General features: G+C 37.2%; 1 protein-coding gene across 1 annotated transcript in view; it reads right to left on the reverse strand.

Moving 5' to 3' along the window:
• The window catches only part of sema5a (sema domain, seven thrombospondin repeats (type 1 and type 1-like), transmembrane domain (TM) and short cytoplasmic domain, (semaphorin) 5A), a 161,983-nt gene that overhangs the window by 44,500 nt on the left and 99,509 nt on the right, over positions 1-17,974 (reverse strand). Inside the window, exons 10-14 of the mRNA XM_052113736.1 lie at positions 16,208-16,412; positions 10,643-10,850; positions 6,900-7,017; positions 3,286-3,467; positions 2,403-2,546 (exon numbers count right to left, since the gene is read on the reverse strand). Coding sequence (XP_051969696.1) covers positions 2,403-2,546; positions 3,286-3,467; positions 6,900-7,017; positions 10,643-10,850; positions 16,208-16,412 — 857 coding nt within the window. The remainder of the gene's footprint in view (positions 1-2,402; positions 2,547-3,285; positions 3,468-6,899; positions 7,018-10,642; positions 10,851-16,207; positions 16,413-17,974) is intronic.

Below are 17,974 nucleotides of genomic sequence, written 5' to 3' on the forward strand. Positions count from 1 at the left end.
TCTTACGTAGATCAGGAATGAATGCATGCTCTCAGTGTCAATGTTTTTACAGATGTTTCTCTTAAAATTCCTTGGAAGAAATAAAAATAGACACAAATCAGATAACTGTTGACTCAATAGGATACAGTAACAGTTTTTAGCTATAAAATTAATGTGGACAGCATATCTCAGCTCATTTTGTTTATCAAATAGTTGAGATAAAGGTGTTCCTATTGCTCAATAGGTAGAGCATGGAACTAGTAACACCAATGTAATGAGTTCAATTCCTAGGGAACACATATTCTGATACAATTTAAATGATCTGTAAATTGCTTTAGATTAAAGTGTGTGCCAAACAAATGAATGTAAATTAAACTATAAAAAGTCTCCACTTGCTCTTCAATTAATCCTCATGTATAAATTTTCTTTCTCTCCTCATTTTCTGCCCTGTTAAAGGGAGTGCTGAGATCCAGGAAATAAACACATTGATATCATGAATTATTAACAGGTGAGAATATGAGAAAATGGTCCAAATACTAAAGCCCCAAGCACAAGTCAAGTGTCAGTGTATTCAGCAAGCTGGTGTTCTCGAGGAAGTTGGCACCTCTACTGAAGCCAAGACTCTGCCCAGGGACCACAACTGTTTCCAGCAGCTGCCTCTCTCTTCATCCCACCATTTCAGGTCTAATTTTTCAGCTGCACTGCACTGTTGCTTAGAAACCTCACACATTCTCAGAGCAGGCCAGTTTAAACATAATTCTGCCATGATAAGGTGTCACAGCATCATCCGCACAAGCTTAAGTGTGTGTTGAGTATGTGGGTGCAATCTCTCTAATTATGAAGCCTTAGTATGTTTACATTTAATTGGATGTCAGTAACACAAATTATAGACTAGATAAAGAAGTTCCTCTCTCATTTGGTTTCTGTGATGCTAGTTATGTACTAACAAGCTTTCTGGAGACGAACATCACATAATATGATGGGTAATAAAAACTCAATAAAAGGAGCTGCATATATTTATTCATTACCATAAACTGCCATGTAATCCCGGCAGCAATCCCGCATATGACAGGTGAAATTTGCGTTTGATGGAAGAGAGAAAGTCGTATGGGTTTGGAAAAACATGAGGGTAAGTAAAAGATGACAGAATAAAAGTCAACGGATCCTTCCCAAAACACACAAGTGAAAGTACAAACGTTTCCAGATTGAATTGTATAGTGCTTACAGTAAGTATTTGAAAGTATACAATTATTTGTTTGATTTTGAAATCAATCATATTCATAAATTAAATCAAAGGTGTGCAATTAGAGATAATTTAGACAGAAACAGAATATTTTTTTTTAATATGTGGATATATAGGGGTCATTTATGGGTGGGACAGGTGGAACAAGTCCCTTCCACTTTTTCCTTTGCCAATTTTGTCCCCACCACTTAATGAAATAGCTTTCGCCAAGCACGTGTCTAATGTAGAAGAAACATCTCTAGTTCTTGAGCAGGAGTTATGTTTGAGTGTGTTATAATAAGGGGCAATCCGGCACTGGAGTTTGTTATTTTTAATGTTATGATGAGTGCTCTTTGCGACTGTTATCAGTGGCACTGAGTGACAACAGTCGCTAATATTCTCTTGTGCATCCAGACGCGCTCTATACTTGCTCCACTGTTGCGCAGCTCGTGCTGTTTTCCAGTTAAATTGAAAAGCAAATGCAAACAGATGCAGTGTTTCCCCTTTATCCATTTTGCTGCAGGGATTTCACATGGTTTATTTAATATTCTTGACACAACATAACGCTTGCCAGCACCAGTCAGCTGTGCATTTTATACACTGTAATAGACCCCACCACACACACACACACACACACACACACTTACATGAACATATTCACAGTGACGTTATCGCATAACACACATGTCAAACTCACTTCATTTCATGTGGCTGGCGAGCTCATTTCTGAAATGTAGGATGGCAGGGGATTGCAATGTTTCACTGAACAACCAGTTAGCACTTTCCTCATAAATATTAATGAGACTTTCCCTGTCATCTGTATGTTTTGGAGAGCATTTTGCTTGCTTCAAAAGCAGAATGAAACAGCACTATACAGATCAATTATCAACATGGCACAATCATGGATAAAGCAGCACAAGTGTAGAGCATGTGAGGTAATTCGCTGACTGGTCTCAACCGAACAGACTATTTTAAATATGCTTGCTAACAAGTGAGTTGCATGGCATGGATTGTGAAACCCGTTTGAATGTGGTACAGAATTGTCTGTAGCAAAACTCTTCTGTCTCAGTGATGAAACAAACAGCCCCCACAATGAAACATATTCAGTTGCAATGATACTCGATTAAATTTCATCCATAAATATAGTGATGTGGTACAATTACTCAGGAAATTTACACCCCTGGCCATCTACTTTCCTCACCTCTCCTCACGGTTCTGGCCCACACATACGCGTCCTCCATGGCGGGGTGTGGGGTTGCTGCAGGAACGCTGCCGAACCTGAAATCCGATCCCACAGCTGGTGCTGCAGGGAGCCCAAGCTGTCCACGGTGTCCAGGCCCCGTTCCTGTAGACGGACATGTCACAACTGTAATCACTAACCAGCTGGCTGTTATAATCTGACCTTCAGTTTGTTAGCTGAGGAACTCAGTTAATACCATTGAAAGCACAAAGCTGTATTGCAAAAAATAAACTTATACAGTATAAAATAATTTAGTCCTAAAATAAAGCTCATATTTAAGGAATGTAACCGCCGCAGAGGAAAACTTGATCTTTTGAAGTTCAGGAAACTTAGTGGAGTTCTCAGTTATGCTTCAGTTAAAGACAAATCTGAATTGTATGGCTTTTAGATCATGTCTATTAGCTTTGAAATAATCTATAAGCTAGTGAACTCCAAAAAGTTAAATAAATAAATAAATAAACATTTAGCAGATATACACATTTAAAAGCTCCTGAAAAAACAGGCAAAATAAATTTATGACTCATCTTGCACTTCACAGATTTTTGTCCAAAAATGTTCTCTAGAATGAGAATCTCCCTCCCCAATACCATCTGCAATGGACTAGAAAGTAGCAAATCACGGTTCATGGTTATGACATAACTAAACCTATTGGCTATATTTAAAAAAGGGAAAAGACTCCATTGGTCACCATTTACCCTCACTGCAGTCTAGGAGAAAAAATCGTGATATTACATTTGTGATCTGTCTTTAGGTCAAACTATACTTACTCATGCCTGTTAGAAATGTATGTCCACATGTTTGTGCAGTATTCTTTGTGTGTGTACATTTGTATGACATTATATACCTGGAGCAGTTTGCCACCTCAACGCTTATTCCTTGACAAGGTTGCCCTCCACACTGAGGGCTTGGGCTGTCACATGCTCGCGTCCTACACTGGCATGATCCAAGACTGCCCCCATCGCTATGACTACAAGCCTTCCATCCTGACCAGGTGCCAAAATGACCATCAACAGTCACATTTCTCACCTAGACGCATCCACAAAAGACAAAACACTCATAAATAGTAAATAGGTACAGAAAAAGTAAACAAAATATGAATGCAAAGAGAGGAATACTGCAGAAAAGGTCATCTTTGCCAGTTATTAGATGAATCCAAACCAAAATACAGTACTTTATAGCTTTCAGTATATTTGATTTACAATAGCTGAAAATAGCACAGGCTCCTGTATGGAAAAAATGAACATTTGAGGCTTAATATGAGAATTTCGGAATGAATAGCAATATGTAATTTTGTTATTGCGCTCTGGTTTTTTTACATTTGAGGTTTCAGATAAAGGACAACATATTTTGCAACAACAACAACAAAAAAGGAGAAGGTAATGCTGTCTAGTGAATAAAACACAGCAAGTTCTGTGGAAAAGATTGTAAATGCATTATAAATAGTGAGGCATAAATGACTCTCTGTGTGGATAGAAATTGTTTCTGCTCTTTGTATACAGAACACATAAAAGAGTTAACACCTACGCAGTGTAAAAGTAAAAAAAAAAAAACTTTCTTTCCAAATATAGATGGGGTTTCTGGTAGTTTGAAGGAAGAGGATGATACAGTAAGTTAAAGTTTTTATTTTCTTTCAGAGGAAACAAATGTGGTTCTTTGTTTATTTTCATACTGTGTAAGTTCCAGTGTACCTCCAGATGGGCTTTGTGAATGAAGCTTGTCTTCATCTAGTCTAACTGTGTACTACTGTTGAAGTCATTCTAGACCTATCACTCAACATCAGACACCTGGAAACAATCCAGTGAACCTTTAACAGCTACTGTTAGAGTCAACATGACTCTAGTTACTTTCTCAATACACAATTCTGGTCTTTTTTATGTGCATTTGATGGGCATTATATAAAAAATGTTGTCATTATAATCTTTCATCAAAATGTAATAACTTGCTCCCCCTCTGAAACAACTTTTCTTTATGGATGGTATCACACTGTGCATCCTATTGTGTTAACCAACAATTATGTTAACTAACAATACAAATTTGGATTACAAAAATAAAATAAAAAAATAAATATGAATAAAAATGTTAACATATAGCCAAACAGATATTTTGCACTGCTGTAGGTAATGTAGCCTTTCTAACATCTTCAGGCTTCCACCCTTTTCGAACAAATGAAATTCCATGACCTTTCCAGGCGTTTGTGATCATTTTGATTTAGAATTATTCACTAATATATCATTCAGACTGATTTGTGAACCATTTTGACCTTTTTATTGACTAGAACTAACTCAAAAAAAGATTAGCTCACATATCGAATATCACTATGGCTACACAAGAGCAATGTCTGACTGATGACTTATTTTTGGAGCAGAGGAAAACTATAAAAATTATATAAAAAATATATTTACATAAGGAATTTTCATGACTTTTAGGATTTTATCTATTTCCATGACTTTTCCAGTCCTGGAAATCTCAATTTTAAAATTCCCTGATATTTCCAGGTTTTCCATGACCATGGAAAATCTGAATCTTGCCAAAGTATGCCTTAATTAACCTTAATTAAATTGTCTTGTTGAATATTCTGTTTCACTCAGAAATGTGTCACATTAGAAATGTGTGTTGTGAATGCCATGTTTTTGTTTTTTTTAAACTAAAATGTATATTCTATTTAGCCCATTTAGAATATTCTCATGGACAGAGAAAGGGGACAGAATCAGGTTACATCATAGAATGGATTCAAACCTGTGTCTCCCCTTTGTCTGGGACACGTGCATTTGGAGCACAACTATAGATAGAGGTTTTTGGTTGTTGCTTCAAACAACAAATGGACATCCATAACAAACCTTCTGTTCCAAGTATGTTGGATATATTAAAATATTTATATTTTAGCTGCTCTAAGACCAAAGCCTCCCACACTTTCACGTGTCCCTGTGAATGTTTAACAATTCCATGCTGCTTTTCTGTGTTCAGGCAGCGTGGGAGGCAACTTGCTGTTACACAAAATGTCATTTGTCAACTACATGCTAACAAGGTCTTTACCTAAAGACCTTGCAAGGCTGCCACGTCGACTGTGACAATAAACAATGTATGTGTGTGAGCATGAATAAGCACTGCTCTTTCAAAGTTGTGGCATCCTATGTCACATGTAGTATTTGGTAAATGAAACCACATGAATGACCGTGCCTTGGTCCGGTCAATGTAAAACAATTTTTTAAAAAACGATGTGACGAAGGAAAGACAAATAAAAGTGTGCATTCGTTGCAACAAAATTGAAATCTATACTAGTGCTACCTGAGATTTGTGAAAGGTGAGAAAGAATGTGTGTGTTAATAATGATATAATTGAAAGAGAGGTGATGGATTGGACAAAGGACTCTAAAGGATCTACAGGCTGGCCGGCCTCAGGCAGGGGCACAAATCAGCATGAGGGAGATGGGAATATAAACCCATGTTTCCAGAGAATGTTACTCAACAAAATGATGGCTGACGGCAAATTGTGCTGCACTTGGTTTCCTAATCCGTTTGTATTTTTATTTTTGTCTGGGTTTTAAAGAAAATGTATTTTAACACTTTACAATAACGTTGAATACATTAACATTAGTTAACTACATTAGTTAAACTGAACAACAATATTAGAGAACTGACACCTAAAGTATTTACTAATGTGAACAAATAGAACCATACGATGAAGTATTACCAAATATCTAAACATCCTTAAAATAAGACACTGTACATCTAATTTACAAATTACGTAATATTTTTTTCTAGTTTCAAGCATAACCTTTACACATTATTGCTCGATTTTTGCATAAAACATGATACTGTAAATTTACATATATTTTATAATTTTTTTTGTTGCAAGCTTAATGCTCACAAAACTTTTTATTTTACACATTGGTCAATTGGAGTGAAAAAATACCCTCCTGATTTCTTTTTTTTTTTTTAATTAAGATATATTATTTGAAATCAAGTCTTAATATCAAGTCTTAATAATTTCTGTTCACAAGTAAATTTCAAAACATTTGGATATTTTTAGTTAAAAAATAAGACAAAAATACTGATAATGAAAATAATTTATTTGCAAACCTACAATTATGTTTATTGGTGAACTATGCACCCACTTTTTCAGTACAAAGATAGGAAAAGGCTTTTTGTGCTATGGTAAAAGCAACACATAAGACCTGCATTGCTATTAATCAACTGTCAACCATGTTCTTTCCTGTAATGTGTCTTTAACTTTGTTTTAAATACTTCTAAGTGCGACTGCTGTTATGAGAGAAATTTTATCCTGCGGGACTGACATTAAGATAGAGGCAGAGACATTTTCTATGACAGTCTTTGAATTTTACCAGCAGACTTGATCAACATAAAAAAAAAAAAAAAAAAAAGAATTGGTAAGAAAAAACACTTAGCTTGAAAGGCTGATCTACTGTGTGAATGATTGTGCTGTATACTAGATACTCACAGGACACCGTGTGATGCTCTGCTCCCATTGGCTCATGCTGACACTCTCTTCCAGGGTGGTGCATTTCTTTAGCATCAGATCCCAGCCGCAGTATGGATCCCTGGCCGCCACACAGGCTCTGAGAAAGAGAAAAACGAATGCTCTTCAATTAAAAAAATTTATCAACTAAGCGAAGACAGGAGATGAATACATTGTGCTGTTCCTTGCTGTGTGCAGCACCTGCTGCTCTGCATATACTACCAAAGAGGCCCGTGAGTAAGAGCAGAAAATCCCTTTTTGTCATTTCACAGGTAAAAATAATGTTTACATATAAGTATTAACCCTGTGCGACCCCACATACACATGCTTGGATGTTGTATTTTGGCTTTGCTATCCGCAATGCATAATTTCAATTAATTTAAACTGATTGATCTCAGTTCAGGAGAATCTGTGCTGTCAGTAAAGGGTTAAACGTTCAATGTCATGTGACAAAATAACATGGCACCTACCACAGCATAGTTTGTCTTTGGGAGAAATGCCAATAAAATTAAATCTGGTAAGAAACCTTACAATGGCACCTTTTTAAGTCAAAAGATTTGTCTCTAGTTTCATCCAATATGCCATTTATATAATTTGATGGATTTACCGCGAAAAGTCACACTGCTAAACACAGTGTACACTAATGTGAACAAAGGTTTTCATTAGAAATCCTATAGTTACTGTGCATGATCACATTGAGAATCAATGGGGCTTTATATGGAGTTTTGAAAATAAGGTGCATTTCAAACTATTCTGAGACCAGTGCAGACAGACAGCACACTGGAGGTTAAGTCGTTCACTAAATAGGGAGCAAAGCAGCAACGGAGCATCCCTTAGCTCTCTATGCTGCTAATTGCATTAAATCCAAACTTCCTATCAAAAGTTAAATTTCAGGCTGCAGATGATGTTTGGACCACTCACCATGGATTGCAGTCATGATACAATGGTAATCAGTACATAGATTCAGAATTTATAATGTATAATTTTATTTTAACATGATTGGCAGTGATTGGATGATGCTGGCTATTTATTTTAATCAGAATTAATTATGCTCATTTCTGATGTAATGCCTGTAACGAATCAAAAACGAATGAATAACCGACACTCCTGGAAACTTAATAAACAACTGGATTAAAAAAATCGGACTTTCTATAGCTTGGTATTATTTAAAATTTCACAACTTAGTCCACAACGCTGTCCACATAGTTTGCCATCAATTTTTAGGAAAACAATTTGCTTTAAAAAAAAAAAAAAAAACTTGTTTGAATCTAAAATTGTGTCCCATGCAGGTGTGATGCCACAAGTTTCCAAAGACAAGAAATTTGTATGTCCGCACCGAGCGCAAAACTTCTGTGTGACTTGACACAATAACAGCCAACCAGAAGGTATGTGATGCTTACAGTTTTTTGAAAGGGATTTTATACATACAAGATTCACTCTGTGTGGAGCTACCCATCGCAAAGCTGCAGAAATTGAAACCAAATTATCATCAAACTGTCCTTTTGCTTTGTTAATAGCTTGGTTGTGTGAATCAGAAACAGAGAACGACTCTGATACATACCAAACAGCTTTACAAGCTCATTGAGGACTATCAGATGTCACCAGCACTGGCGTAAAAATGAAGCCAAGCGTACAATGACGCAATGTCTGTGACCGGGCACAGTGACATAGAATTATGATCAGTTCTGCTATGAGAATGTCAGCAATCTAAACCAGTCACTTTTAAAGGGCAACGTTATCGCAAGTGCGTGCTTATGTACAAAAAAATTTATACGCTCTCCTTTTTTGTGTCAAAGAGCCTAGAGATGTGTAGTTGACCTCTCCCATCTCTAAAAACTTAACCAGTATAAAATCATCTGGCAATTTTCAGATCATTTTCACGGAACTCTTTTCATTGGTATGCAAATGGAGAGAAGATGAACACGTTGCCATCTCCCCTTATGAGCAGAGATTAGAGAAGAGTACTTGATATGAAGGCCTGGAGGCATACTGTCAAACATGATGATTTTTTTTTTCATTGTTGCCCTCTGGCACAAGATCTTTCTGACAATACAATTTTTTCTTTAATGTAAATTAATTTACAGACATGCAAGCACTAGTAAAATTTGTTGTATCGTTTAACTTGTCAATAATCTAAATTTAGGTATTATCAAAAGGCAACACGAAACTGCATTAGCAAATGGCATTCACATTTAACTTAATGTGACATATTTACTTGTGAAACAATAATGTAGGGCAGGGCTTGATTCTACCCTTCAGGATTTGAATGGATAGTGAAGACTGTATTATGGATGAAAAATTACGAAAAAAAATTAAAATACATAATTTTTTCTTTACAATAATGTGCATGGATAAATTGTGCACAATCAGCCCTGAGTGATTTAATAAAAAAGTAAATAGGGTTCATTTTTATTTTAATGATTTTTAATTTTAATTTATTCCACTTTAGTGGGAAGGGCTTATCAAGCAGCAGGTCAGGCTGGTGCTGCTCTGCACACTATGCTGTTTTACAGGCGTACCAGGCTGACCCCCTGGACGACCTGAGTGTGGGTTCTGCGCTTGACGAGCAAGCCGCAGACCCGCCTCGGTCCTGACTGAAGGGAGGCTCAAAAACAAAGCGTGGCGAGTCGTGCTCCTCCTCCCAGGGATTGGGGACAGTCTCGCCGCCCTCGCCAGCCCCCGAAGCAAGACCCAAGAGAAAACCCTGACGGTCTTGCACCTAGATTAAGGGGTAGCTCCCCTCGGGACGGGGCACGTGCTTCACTTCACCCCTCCCAGTACCCCCTCAAAGCCCCTCCATTCCCGCCACCTCTTGGTGTTTCGGGTTGCAGAGGCTTCCATCAAAATTGGGTGTTTTCGCTGTTCCTGCATTTTATTCAGGACGCGAAACACCCGACAACCCCTCAACAGGAAGTGTTAAAATATAATACCCATCTCAGAGATCCTGGCAGCGTGGAAACTCCTGCCGGATATATTCTTTTCTGTGGGTCTTATAAGGGCGTCAGGATTTAATTCACTCGCCGCTTTTCCGTGTTTCAACGGCGTGTTCTCACTACCGTAAACCGGATTTCTTTTTTTGTAAAAACAAAAACTCAATCTCCTGGTTAAAGGGGCCATGGTATGTGTTCCCCTTCCAGAGAGAGAGAGTTAGGTTATTACACTAAATACTTCCCGTTACCCATTTTTTTATATAAACTTACGCTATACAGACGTCTTTGATATGCTACATATAGCTGTTTTTTCAGAATCTTTCAGAGGAGTGGCACATTTTTTTGACGCTAGGTAAAAAAAAAGTTTTTAAAGTGTCTAAAGGCACCCACATTCTATGCGTTGCCCCATGTCTAGCTATATTTAGTGTAACAACACATTGTGTCTGAACGGCTTATAAACCTACATTCACACTGCCAGCTACTTTGTCGCTACATGTTGCCAGTGGTTTATTAAAATATTAGGATCACGTGAACATACCATCTTCTCTTGTATTGGCTGTCACTCCCGAAAGTCACTCTTCATTTGCATAAAGTTAAACATTTCTCAACTTTGTTGCCAACGGTCACCATTGCTCTTGATGCTGGAAATCGCCAGCTCTCATTGAAAATGAATGAGATGAGATTGTTTTTTCATTGCGTGTCACTCGCAGTGTGAACACAGCTTATGACTGCACATACAGTATCAGGTGCTGTGAGACTGCATGCATCTTTGCTGAGAAATTCTGGAGTACTCACTCTCTGGACTTGTGGAAATTGCAGCGCATGAGTGGGATTTTGATGACCTGGTCCCTGACACCCACGAATAGTTCACTGCGACTGTGAAGTATGAGGAGGCTGCGGATTGGCTGCCTCTTCTTGGGGGGAAAGAGCTCAATCTCATCCAGTAAACAGCTTCCCCTGGTGTGGTTCAACGGAGAGAGCACCTTCTTAATGGTGCCATAATCTGGTGGGCAAAAAGAGAGAGACATTTGTGAGCATGCGTGTTAGACTTTGAAAGAAAGAAGGAAAGGAAGTGAGGGAATCAGATTAGGTGATCAGGTGGGGCATCTCTGATGACCTGGTGAAATTAAAAGGAAATAATGTCAGAGAACCTACAGAGAGGCACGATCTCTCCGATCACATACAAATTCTATAAAGTGCTAAGTCTGCTACCTGGGCTGTCATGTTAAATATGGATGTGCTATTTGGTTCAGAAAGGGCAAACAGGGCGAGATACTCCCGAGAGTAGATTCATTATCTGCTCCAAAAGGTGGCTTTTGTGTAGTCGAAAGGAGGGTAGAATTATTGGCAGATTCACCTTTTCGAAAGTTACATGCAACCTCTGGACAGCCTGTGGTCTATGCGACAGCCGAATCCATGGAGAGTATTCACTGGTCTCATTGTGTCACAAAGTGTGAACAGGATTGTGTTGATAACCTATTTGATATCTATTTTATTCTTGGAGTATTTGGTATTATTCTTCTCTTCTCGTCAAATCAGTGTGTCAAATGATTTATAGGAGGCATTGTGCCACCATGAACTTTTAGAAAACATTCACGTTATATGTCAGAGAAACGCGTGCAGTCATCTTGAAAATTTTGTCTTGGAACTTCTGCTCAAGCAGTTCTATATAGATTTCTATGGTGTTGATGTCAAAGTGTAATTAACTAGAAAAGTGGATTTACAGGTTATAGAGTTGTCAAAAGCTATCATTAATATTTTAAAGTGTTCAGGGGATGTCATAACAATGCTGCTGAGTGGGGAGATTTTAAAACAAGAGTACTTCATTCATTAATTACACATCCTACCTTCACGCTGTGGACGGAGTGATCTGTGCTCATGAAACTCCAAGAGACAAGACAAAGTCATTAAAAATATACACCTCTGGCCATCTTCTCATGTCATTCACTCATCATTCACTCATCGCGTAAGCAGAACTATACTAACTAACCACACAGACACACACACGTGAAAGTGTATGTTTTATTTTATATTCCGTTTGCAACAATTTTAATCACATTTAAGTCTCTAAAAAATTTAGGGTGACAAATACAATTTAAAATGTATTGTTGTCACTGTTGGAAATTTCATGTCAACTCCACCAGGAGCATTTTCACATAGTAAAGGGGTGCTGTCAACTCATACCATCAACTCTTGGTGAAAAATACTATCTGTGCTCCAACACGTAATCCGTTTGGACCGACTCTTCCCAGTAGCTTCAATACAAACAGGAAGTTAGATGACAAAATTCGGAAGAGCTACTGATTAAGTCATTGGAGAACTCAAAATCAAGCTTTCACGTTCGATTTCATTCCATTCAACTGTGAAATTCTAGTACACTTTACGCCAGAATGGTCTGGCATTAATTGAATTGAGGCTAACTATGAACAAACTACATAGAGTAGTGTTTGCCATGCTAGAGGACTTATTTTATGCTGCCCCTGAAATCCTTTGATCATTGATGTATGTACTCATCCTGACATCCAAGGTAAATTATTGTTTTAATTGAATGACAGACTAGACAAACAATGAAAACATTGTCATATCAATATGAGGTTTTGACCCCTGACAATAATCTAAAAAATTGGTGAATTCCAAAATTATATTTGTTACTATTAGTAACAATCCTTCCTGCCCATTGCTAACCAAAAAACAAACGAATGAACAAACAAACAAACTCTTAAGACTGTACACTGCACTAACTAACTAACAAACAACAAACAAACAAAGAACAAACCAACCAACCAACCAACCAACAAATTACTAACTAATTGATACTGATCACCCAATAAGTCAATCATAGCTTTTAAACCCTGATTGTCCTGTGCGTTTATGTACATTTCAATTAAACAAGTGTCTCCCTCCCTTTAACAATTTATTATTTTATGCAATTATTTTACAACAAGTTTCTGCCGGTAATTTAATCTTCCCCATTTGACAGGTAACTACGTTTGCAGTGTTTTTCAGCAGTGCAGAACAGACAGCCTTGGAGTTTTCCAGTGTCTGGTTTGCATCTGGAAAACAAATGACATCTTACAGTACATTCTTCCCTATGTAAGAAAATGCTGCCTTTGATGTTTCATTGCTGCTATGTGTCTAATGACTTTATTCAGCCTGGTGACCAACTGTTGCTTGCTTCAAAGGCCAATAATTCAAATGGACCACCAATTATTAAAGCCAGTTTCCCCCAGTGCTTTCCCTTATGGTAATGCAGACATCTTTACTCCACAATGTTTTGATGGTAGAAGTAACATTCTAATAGGCTGTGAGTTTAATGAGAAGCTGGCCACCTGGGATTTTTGGGCTACTTTCAAATTAAAAGCTTCAATGCTTTTTTTCTTTTTTTTTGCTCAGATCTGTTCTTTTAACTTTGGACTGTTCACACTCTTGTATGTAAGTGACTGAATCTGGGTGAACAGAGTGCTGACCTGCAAGAACCCATATGTGTTCATTTAGAAAAATAAATTATTACACATACATCTGTATCAGATCTAAGACCATGTATAAAAGAACCTCAAAGATTTCAGAAGAACATTTTTGTGTTTACATTTAGATCACAAATCAGATCATCATGTACTACATGTAAAAATCTGGGTCATGTCCACTGATATATAATATAGAAATTGATTGCTTATGACATCATATCAGTGGAACCACTGTGCCACCATATTGCTAAGCCCAAACATTCCAATGTCCCTTTCGATTTAATAGGAAATCATCTAATTTCAATGAGTAAACATTACTCATTCAATCACCGATTTTATATCTGAAATATGTTTAAATGGCAAAATAACACATATTTATGACATGTATCCATGTATGACTACAGAGAGTACTTCAATATGAAAACAAGCAAATTCCGGACATTTAAGGTGATTTACAAATCCCAGTCTGAATTTTTAAAGGCCCGTTTGGGGGTAAGGATGTATTGTCAACCTAAACAAGCAGATATTACCGCTTTTCCTACTTCCTTTGGGGATCATTGTGCTGCATTGATAGACTGAACACCGGGGCAGGTGAATGCTCTGACATTGCGATCCGTGCATATCTTCACCCTCGTAACAAATATTATCCAGAACGAGCAAATTAAACAGTAAACATGATTGTCACTAGAGGGAGAAATACGACTGTTGTATCCAGAGATCAGAGACAGTAAAATGGGGGCTTTTTCGCCTGTCACTCATTGATGCTCTATGACAGATTTGGCATACACAGATGGCCGTTTGAACACTTCCGGTGGCTTCACCTCCTGCTGGCAGTTTACCATAGGCCTTATCACACTTCTGCGTTCACAGAGCGGAAGCATTGCTTCGTTTCAATGGCAGTGTCCGCATCGTGGAATTATTATGGACTATTTTATGTACAATTCATCTCAAATACTTAATCTAAACAGACCTACCTCAACTTACAATCATAACTTAGGGATAGTGAAATATAGAAAAACTATGCAATGTTGTTTTATTATTTTAAACAGGATGTATAAGAGAAGGCAGACTTCACAGAGTAAAAGTATGTTTTTTTATTAGAGGAATGCAAGAATATATTACAAACAAGAGCACATTTAAGCTGCGTTCACACTGCCAGCGACACGCAGCAACATAACAACCTCATCTCATTCATTTTCAATGAGAGCTGGTGACTTCTGGGCAACACAAGCGACGGCGACCGTTGGCGACCGGATGTGGGCCTGTCCAATGTTGAGAAATGTTTAACTTTATGCAAATGAAGAGCGACTTCGGGGGTGATAGCCAATATGAGAGAAGATAGTAGAGCTCACGTGATCCTAATATTTTAATAATAATATTAATTGTAAAGAAACAGTGCTGTTTAGACTCTCCATACACACCACTAGCGAACAAACCACCAGCCACTGGTGACATGCAGTGACAAAGTAGCTGCAGTGTGAACGCAGTGTTACTCATTAATGCGCATTAGAATAAGACAAAGGTATACAGGAAGTCACAAAAAAAAATCTATTATGAGAGTATTTTACAGAGTATTTGTGATGATAATGATCACATTGTTTTCATGTACTTACTTTATATAATCTCCACATAAGATAAAAGGTCCATTTAAAAATGTTCAAATAAACAAACGTTTCCATCCCAGAGTCCGATTACAGAAAAATAACTGGTTAAATTGTAAAAAAATAAGTTATTTCATTGTGGTTTGAGTACGATGATTGAAGCGTCCACTCGCGAGTCGCAACCGAATTCAATGTAAATAAAACATAGAGATGAAACTGTCCCAGTGTCTACAACTGTGTTATATTCACAAACGGGAGATGAGCATGCTGCAATAGTGAAAACAATGACATTAAAACACTTAAACGCCTTTCGGACTTGAGTTGAGCACAATAATCCTCTGGAAGTGAGGTGAACAGTGCGTGCAGCTCCTTGTGAAATGGGAAAACTTTGCGCTGATATTCGCCTCGCTCAGATACTATTACATATTAAAGTGGTAGATAACACATGGTGAAGTGCTGTGTTACTCCAAATAAACAAATAAATGGCCATGTTGGCATAATTTATTTGTAAAAACTGTGATTGTCCATAGAGAGATCGATGGGCAGATGTTTCATACGCTACTATTCGGAGCCAGATGTGACGACACATGGACTGTGCTAAAGGCCTATTAGGTCAACGATATATATATATATATATATATATATAAATATATATATATATATAACAGTGGTCACGTCCATTATAGCCTCAAATGTTCTTGCATAAACTTTTCTTTTGTAAAAAAAAGGCAAAACATAGTAACTACTATACACATTTTGTCAAAATTGATTTACAACTAAAATGGGTCTCTAAGACCAATGGTTTTTAACCTTTTTTTGATGAATGCCCCCCCCTACAAATGCATACAACCCGTATAATTGAGAACCAACTGATATACTCAAAGTCTAGATAACGTTCTAATGCAAAGAGGAACTTGATGATAGATCGGATTATTATGAGTGTCAAACACCCCCCATTTGTAACTTAACATCCCCCTCTCTACTAATTTGCTCTCAACACTCCCATTGAGAACCCCTGTCTTAGACTATGACCTAAACTGTGATGGGTATGGCTCAACAATGTCAAGTAAAACGAAGTGTGAAAATTGCATTAACTTCAAAATCCACTCTAAAACAAAGTAACTTTGAAGCCATGCCTCTCAATTTCAGTGTTGGTGTAGTTGCTTGCTTAGTAAGCTACATTTATACTCTGCTTATTTTAGCCAATAGTAAACATAAATTAATGATGACATTGCTTAAATATCAGACCCTTGAAAGACCCATTCTTTCCATAAAGATGTGATGTGGTACTATACCTGTGGCTAGATAAATGATGTGGTAGAGCATGTCTTTGCCCTGCACTACGTCCACTGCCACATGGGAGAAGCGCACACTGTCTTCCATGAAGTATGGTACAGGAACAACAGGCTGCACAACCTCGTGCATCAGAATGAACTTCTGAGCATCTTGCAAATTCCTCTCCGTTAGGTTAACATAGGAGCCATAATCTATAGTGCCACACTGAGAAAGAAAAAATAGAGACACAAAGCGAGAGTTACAAACGATAAGAAAATATAACAGGTTTAACAGTCTGGGAAATACAAGTGTACATTTTTTTAATGAAATCCCCACTGAAAAGATGGTAACACTTTATAATAATAAAGTTGGTAACACTTTATAATAACTTTCATTAATAAATCATTAACAAACATGATACAATGCTTAACAGATCATTAGTTACTGTAAATTCTAATATTTACAGATGTTATTAAGTTTTCATTCATATATGCTTTGGACTTTTTAACATCTATAAAAATGTGTAACAAATGTTACATAATGATTAATAGATTTTCTTCATGTACATTTGAATGCTTAAAAATGTCATTAAACATTTACATAAATGATTTATATATGACCTCATGCATTTTTTTACATTTACAAATGTTTTCAGTACAGCTGTCAGAATTAACATGTTAACGCTTGCAATTAATTAAAAAAGTTGAATGCCTTAATTTTTCTTAATCACAATTAACGCATTGTTAATACAGCATAATCACTGTGTGAAGGGCGGAAACTTTGAAATGTGTCCGCCCGGAGTCATTACACCAGAGCCAGAACCCTTCTACCAGGATGAACCACTGATCTATATCAGTGGGATGAACCTACAAGCTTAGCATCAAACAGCATAACACGGTGGTCCCATAGACATTCTATGGGCTGTACTGTCATAACACGCTACTTGACCATTACGCTCTCTCCTATGATAGAACCACAGAGGTTGTTATCTCGATAAATTAAATAATCTTTAAATAATCTGTCAGTGATAAAATTATGGAGAAAGGAAATCTTACTGGAATTTGATGTACAAAACAAGCCCAGATCAAGCATTTTTCAGCCTTTGTAAAAGTGTTTGTTTGCAAGCACTTTTCATGGTGAGTTCAAAGTGGCAAAACATGAACGCAACTTCATGATTGCCGTAACAAAGCAGATAGCCTCAGTCAACCAGCAGATTAATGCTGAGTTCCATTCAACTCTGAAAGTCAGATTTTCCAACTTCCTACTGGGAAAGGTGCAATGGAATGCCACTTAAAGTCGGAATTCCAACTTGGAAGCTCTTACTGAAATCGAAAGCTCCAATTTAGTAGAGATGCAAGTGCGTGATGTCACAAAAACATATTGGCACCCAGGGAGATATATCAAGTAAGTGATAAACATTCACTTTATTAAGTAATATCGATAAATGTGATCAAGTTTCCACATTACATGACATTAAAATTTGTTTAACGAATACCTGCAGAAACAGGTGTATAAAACATGGTAAATTAAACTCTATTTGTCAGTCGTAAACCTGTAGCACAACTGCTAGCGCTCCAGCATTGTTTATCAGTTGGGTTGCTAGGAGACGTCTCTGGTAACAGTCGAACCCCCTGTTAAGCTAGTGGGAGTTTAGCAGTTTTGGCACCAATACGTAGATACTAAATTGGAAACAGATTTTTTATTTTGAACGGTGTCACCATGGAGAAGTTATACATTTATTACACTTATTTAGGACACTTGCCTAAAAAGTTTCTCATGATCTTAAA

Source organism: Xyrauchen texanus, chromosome 41, assembly GCF_025860055.1.
Source record: "Xyrauchen texanus isolate HMW12.3.18 chromosome 41, RBS_HiC_50CHRs, whole genome shotgun sequence".
In the NCBI taxonomy this organism is placed as follows: domain Eukaryota; kingdom Metazoa; phylum Chordata; class Actinopteri; order Cypriniformes; family Catostomidae; genus Xyrauchen; species Xyrauchen texanus.